Consider the following 7,034-nt stretch of genomic DNA (forward strand, 5'->3'; position numbering starts at 1 on the left):
CTGGGAGGGAGCCAGGCACACCCTCGTACCTTGCCTGTCTGCATCTGTGGCTTCTCCCTTCTAGAGGATCCAAAGGGAAAGACATCAGCACCATCAAGTCCCTGAGAGTTCTTCGTGTCCTGAGGCCCCTGAAGACCATCAAACGGCTGCCTAAGCTCAAGGTAGGAGCCTGGGTTTGGGACTTGTGGAATGTGCAGTGTGTGTGGTATGTGCCTGTGTGTAAGATTGTGCACACATGCACGCACATGTGTGTGTTTACGTGCATCTTCTCAGATCGTCCCCCTGCACGAGGAGTGTGGCGTGCTCAGCCCCACGCCCCCTCAAAGGCAGCTTGTTCCCAACAGTCTCCCGTGAGACTCCTTGTCTTTAGCCCAGGAGTCCCCAGTGAGGCCTTACGTTTTCTTCAGTACTTCAGGCCAAGGAGGGTGCTTCCCAGGGACACAGGATGTGGTTGCTGGATTGGGCCCTGTAGGGTGGACACAGCTGAGGTTCTGGAAGAGGAAGGAAGAGGATAAACCCAATCTTTTTTTTTTTTTTCTCATTGAGTTTATTGGTACATTTTAGGGACACAGTACAGTTACATTCATTACTGGGATCTTGTACCTCTACATGACAGGTCTTGGTTCTCATTTTTCCCCTTGTCCCTGCCCTCCCTTCACCCCCTCCTCCCCTCCCCCTTTACAAACAGTTCATTTCCATTTCTTCATTTTCTCATATTTTCTTTTTTTCCCTTATTTCCTTTCCCCTACCCTTCCCCCTTTCCCTACACCTTTAGCCCCTTTCTTCCTATTTCACATTGTCCATTATATCATTAAGATAAACCCAGTCTTAATAGTTACTGAGCCTATGCTTCCTGTCCTTTACCTCTTTTAATTCTCCAGAGCTATGTTTTGGGCTCTCATTAACAGCTGGGCACTCAAGCCTTCGAGACATTGGGCCAAGTAGGAACTGCAGGATCCAAGCTTGAACTTTAAAAAAAAAAAATCTGCTTGGTGTTTGTAAATCTGTCAAACCCCAAATCCAGCCTGAAGAAACCTGTATGGACTGAGTCTCACTGCAGACTCAAAGGGGTGACACTTCAGTCTAAGTGCTGCTCTTGCCCAGACAACATATAGAGCTCATATTTGTGTGTTAAAACATTCACTATTGTGTGTGTGGGGAGGGGGAAGGCGCTTTATTTCCTTAAAATATCATAACCTTGGCTCCAAAGAAAGTTAGTGATACCAGCAATAAAGCTAAGAGGAAAACTATGAGAACCATGATAGAGTTAAGGAAGAAATCACTGCAAAATTTGTTAAAGTCTTGGAAAAATAAATTTTAAGTGTAAAATTTGGACCTCAGAACCAATTATTTGGTTTCCCATTGTTTCTAATGGGAAACATACATTCAGTTCTTGAACTTTTTGGTGTTAAAACACAAATTTGGAACAAGTTAATTTCGACAACCGGGGGTAACAGTGTATAAGAAAAGAGTTTGTCTAGAACGTGTGTCTGGAGGGGTAGGTGGGAGGTGATATGGGGAGGCGCCAGAGCCCCCAAGCTAGGCAAAGTCATGCCTGCAGTTTAGCAGAGGAAGGGTGCTGAGGGGCAGGTGCTTGCCAGCCAGCATCTCTGGAAATGTGGGTCTGCAGGGTCTGGGAGCAGACTGCACAGGGAAGAGAGGAACCTAAGAGAAAGCCAGTGGGTGGTGGTAACAGACCATTGTTAGCCTTGGGGCCCCAAAACATGCCTGAGTCCCTGTCCTCTGCTACTGTCTTTGGGCCATAGCCTTGCTGCTTTGTCTAAAGACTGGCCATCCCTGCTGTTCATGGGCAGGAGCAGGTCAAGGATAGGACGAGAGGCTATCATATCCTCTGACAGACCTGGCAAGGCCCTCCTGGCTTTTTTCTGTGGCTTGACTGCAGTTCTTCTGGGCATCCGGCCTATATTCGCACCTGCTGCTCATGCCATCAATCAAGGCCAGGATGATCTCTTCATAAGAGAAAGATAGTGGCCATCTGATCCTATGGTGGTGTTGGTGGTAGTGCCTTTCATGCTCAGGGTCCTCAGATGCACCTAGATGTTGGGCCTCATTGGTCCTGAGTTTCCCAGCCTTTGGCTGCCTGCCCTGTATTCCCTGTTGGTCTGCCTAACCTGCTTCCCTTAGCCGCACCACTGCCTCCTCAGCTTCTGGGTAGCACTCAGCCTTACCCCGTTCATGTGGCCCTGCCACTCACATAGCTCTGCTCTCCTGCTTGCAGGCTGTGTTTGACTGTGTGGTGAACTCTCTGAAGAATGTCCTGAACATCCTGATTGTTTATATGCTCTTCATGTTCATATTTGCCGTCATTGCAGTACAGCTCTTCAAAGGGAAGTTTTTCTACTGCACTGATGAATCCAAGGAGCTGGAGAGGGACTGCAGGTAAACAGGGGCAGGGTGGGGCACACTCAGCACCGGATGGAGCGCCTAGTGTTTTTCATGGACCAGGTGGGGCTGATCACATGGCTCAGGAGCCTCCTCTGCACAGTGGGGACATATAGTGAGGCCTGCTTGGGTAATGCTGGTAATGAAGAGGGGTATCCAGGGCAAGAGCCTCACCAGGGCTCCTCAGCATGTCTTCCTCCACATGGTTAGGGACCAGCTCTGCTTTGCCTGCAGACATCCAAGGATCTCACTGTAGTCCCAGCAGGGCATTGTGCCCCAGGGTTATCTCAATCTAAACCCTAGCTAGAGATGTAGCCTGGGCTGTAAGGGCAGAGGGGCTGCTCACCACTGGGGATGCTTTCACTGTCCATGGGATGCCTAAGATCTGCTTGGGCCCTCTCTACCCTCAAGACAGGAGAGGTCCTCTTGGGGAGGGGATAGCAAAATGAGCACTCTACCCAGGGTCAGTTGAACAATGCTTTCGTACCTTCGCAGCAAAGGTCTCTGTTGTCTCTGGTTATGTGGATGTCACACAGTTTATTGATCCACTCTGTGATGGGTAGACATGTGAATGGTTTCCATGGGGGTCTGTCCTGAACAATCCCACATGGATATCTGTTGCGGGACCGTGCACTGACATCTGGGAGGTCAGTCTAGCAGGGTTATGCCTGCGTGGGTAGTGCCTGTGTCCGTCTTTGCCAATATTGCCAAACACTTGTGTGAAGTGATGCCTCTCCAGCATGAAGAGAGCCCTTTATTCTCACTTAATGTCTTCTGTCTTGTTACTCAGCTTTTTGGCTACAGTGGTTCGATTTACGCTTGTGAGGTGACTAGTTAGGTTGCACCTCCTTTCCTGGTTGGATTGGCTTTTCAGATGCCCTTTCATGGGTAGTGTCCATTTCAAGTATTTACCCGTTTTCCCCTGTGGGTTGTCTGTCTTTAGGTTGATTTGTAGGAATTCTGTCATGTCCTGGGTAGGAACCTTCATGTGATCTGAGAATTATAAATGTCTTTTCTTCCTTTGTGGGTGCTTCCTGTTCTTTCAGTGAGTTTTTAAAAGAACATAATGTAAAGAACAGTGGTCTCTTAAAGAGCAGGATTTTCCACTTAACGTTTTACAGTGGTACCTCAGTTCATGAACTTAATTTGTTCCACAACTCTGGATAAGATAGCCACGTTTATGTCATGAAGGGAAGATGACCATGGTCATGTTGTCGCCTGATGTGGTTTGTACACAGAAACACGATTTTGCCAAACACTTGTGTTTATGAACCAAAATGTTCACAAGTGTTTGTGAACCAAAGCATCACTGTATATTCTTTAATGTTTACTACTCTCAACCCTACTTAAGAAATCTATCCCATGGTTAGGGATATTTTCTTCTGAAGTGTTGTTTCTGCCTCTCCTTCAGATCTCGTCTGTTGAAGCTAATTTTGTGTTGTAGAAGGCATGGACAGAGATAAATTTTCTGAAGGTGGATAATCAGTTGCCTAGCATCATTTATTGGAAAAATAATTCTGTCACCACTGCAGTGATATCCTTTGGTGTTTTTAGCAGTTTTATTGAGATACAGTTCACATACCATACAATTTATATAATCCTTGTAATGTATACAGTTAATAGGTTTCTAAGTGTTCATGTATAGATATATACAATCTTCACCACAGTCAATGTTAGAACATTTTCATCACCTCAGAAAGACCAGAATCAAAACCAGAAGTACACCTGGAGAGAGAGGCGGAAAGAGAGGGAGAGTGGGCTGGGGATTTAGCTCACTGGTTTCCCTGCCTGCTTCGCAAGTACAGGGTCCCAAATTTGATCCCTCAGTACCAAAAAAGGAAAAGAGGGAGAGTGGAGAGAGAGAAGGAGGACAAGGAAAATGAGAGAAGGAAGGAACAGAAGTCTAGAATATACCTTTCCAGGTCACGTCCCTAGCGGTTCGCCTCTTCTGGCTAGGAGTACATTCAGCTCTGAGCTCATGCGCTGATGAGTATAGCTCTCCTTTGGTCATTCACCTTCCAAAAGCCTCACCTGTGAACATGTGAGACTTTTGGAGGTCATTTCAGATCTGAACCATAACATTCTGCACCTGGTCCCCGAAAGGCTTGTATCTGTCTCATTATGCAAAATCCATTTAGTCTCTAAAAGTCACCAAAATGTTAACAGTTCCAGTACTGAAAAGTACTGAAAAGTCTAATAAGTGCAGAGTGTCCTCTGAGATTCAAGGCAAACTCTTAGGTATGAGGCCCTGTACAAATCTGAAAAAAGTTAAATACTTTCAACATGTAATTAATTGCACAGGGTAAATATTCCCATTTTAAGAGGAAGGAATAGAGGGATATAATGGAATTGGATCAATGCAAGACTCAAAACTAGCCAGGAAAACATTAAATTCTGTAATTCCGTACCTACTAGCCAGGGCAGGTTGTAAATTCCAGAGGGCTTGGGCAGCCCCACCTGTGATGTTACAGTTCATATGGCCTATCTCTTAGCCTGGCTCTACTTGCTGCCTTCTGCTTTCCTTGATGGACATGGCATATTGCTAGCATCTTTTAATTTCCTGAGATCTCCATCACACCTTTAGTTTCATTATTACAGCTTTGTGCATTGCCCTCAGGGTCACATTGCCTGCCCTCCAAGGCTTTCCTTTGAAATCTGGGTGGAAATCTTTATGACCCTACAGCTCTTATATTCTGCATTTCTGAAAAACCATCACCACATGAAATATACTAAGGTCTTCTGCCAGCTGGGACAGTAGCCTGGCCCCCTTGGACCATCGTTGGAGGGGCCTCTGAGTACCTGAATAGCTGAACTCAGGACAACTCTAAATAAGCAGGCATTCTTGGGCTCTCTTCTCAAAGTAAAGTCTACCAAAGGAGTTCACCCTTTTTCACCCTTCAGCCTAGGATCGGTGAGGTCTGGCCATTTCCTGAGATGCCCACAAATTGTCTGTCCTATTGTCCTGCTGCAAAGTACTTGGCTTCTTTTCATTGCTTTTCAGCAATCATGCTGTGATTGGCTCCGACTTTACATACACTTCCTTTCTGGCCAAGTTGCAAAATTTTCTCATCTTTCCACTCTGTTTTTGCTCTTATTCTTACTATATAGATCTAGCTAAAAGCAGCCAGCAGTACTCATACCATAGCTTGAACATTGGGCTGCCTTGAAATTTCCTCCACAATATTGATAGTCCACTACCTTTAAATTCAGTCTCACATAAAGTCTTAGGATATGGAAAAAATGCAGACAAATTCTTTGTCAGTATGTAACACTCATGACCTCTAGTCCAGTCACCAATAGAGCTCTTATTCCCAGCTGAAACTTCCTAAGTCTGACCTTTACTGTCTGCATTTATATCAGCATTCTGATCTTTTGATCTTTTGCCAGTATTGCCATCAAGCACTGCTCAAAACATCCTAAGGCTTCTGTAGGCTTCTTCTCCAAACTTTTCTAAATTCCTCCCACAGACCTGTTCCAGAGGCTTCTGAAGAACATGATTAAGAACAGTCACAGCAATGACCCCACTTTGGACACTGATTTTCTGTATTGGTCACACTTTACTGTCACTGGGACAGAATACCTAACATCCACAGTTTAAGAAGGAGATGTTTGTTTTGGATCATGATTTTAGTGGCTGGCAGCAAGACAGAAATGGCATGATGGAAGGACAAGGAGAGGGAAAGCTGCCAGGGAGGGGAGAGAGGAAGAGAGAGAGAGAGGAAAAGGAGGAGCAAAGGATGAGAATATACCCTTCTAGATCATCTCCCAGTGTTCCCCCCCCCTTTTTTTCCCAGCCAAGGCCTCACTTTGTAGTTCATGCTGGCCTTAAACTCACTATGTAGCTCAAGCTGGCCTCAAATTCCTAGCAATCCTCCTGCCTCAGCCTCCTGAGTGCTGGGATTGCAGGCGTGCACTACCACACAAAGTCCATTCTGTCTTTTCTGACTAGGCCACACCTCATCCTCTAGTGACTAGCTGCCCATGGTCAGTTGGCTTCCAAAAGTCATCCTACCTTTGAACACAAGACTTTTGGGGACATTTGATATCTAAACTATAACATGACTCATTGTATGTCACATTTTACTTTTTTATTCACCTGTGGATGGGCTTCTGGTTTATTTCTACTTCTTGGTTATTATGGATAATGCTACTGTAAACATTTGTATGTAAGTTTTTGTATAGACTTGCATTTTCCTTTCTTTCAGATGTATTGCACACCTAAGAATGGAATTAATGAATGAAATGGTAGCTATATTTAACTGTCTGAGGAAATGCCAGATTCTTCCCAAAGTGGCTGAACTGTTTTATATTCCCATCAGTCGTGTATGAGGGTTCTCTTATCTGCTTATGTCTTTTTTTTTGTACTGGGGCTCAAACTTGGGTCCTTGTGCTTGTAAGGCAGGTGGCAGAACCACTGAGCCAAATCCCAGGCCCCTGGTTCTCGTTTCTCTATATCCTTGCCAACAAGTTTTCCTTTTTGTTTTGGTTTTATTTAGTTACATTCATCCTAATAGGAGTGAAGTGATTGATAGCTCAGTGTGGTTTTGATTTGCTTTTCTCTTACGATTGATGGTGCTGAGATCTTTTCATGTGCTTAGTGGCTCTTTGTATGTCTTTTTTTTTTTTTTTTT

The 7,034-nt window shown here is 45.0% G+C and overlaps 1 protein-coding gene across 1 annotated transcript in view; it reads left to right on the forward strand.

The window, feature by feature from the left end:
• The window catches only part of Cacna1b (calcium voltage-gated channel subunit alpha1 B), a 181,203-nt gene that overhangs the window by 124,854 nt on the left and 49,315 nt on the right, over positions 1–7,034 (forward strand). The window contains exons 28-29 of the mRNA XM_019205196.2: positions 65–161; positions 2,240–2,400. Coding sequence (XP_019060741.2) covers positions 65–161; positions 2,240–2,400 — 258 coding nt within the window. The remainder of the gene's footprint in view (positions 1–64; positions 162–2,239; positions 2,401–7,034) is intronic.

Source organism: Fukomys damarensis, unplaced genomic scaffold (assembly GCF_012274545.1).
Source record: "Fukomys damarensis isolate Sample0158 unplaced genomic scaffold, DMR_v1.0_HiC HiC_scaffold_36, whole genome shotgun sequence".
In the NCBI taxonomy this organism is placed as follows: domain Eukaryota; kingdom Metazoa; phylum Chordata; class Mammalia; order Rodentia; family Bathyergidae; genus Fukomys; species Fukomys damarensis.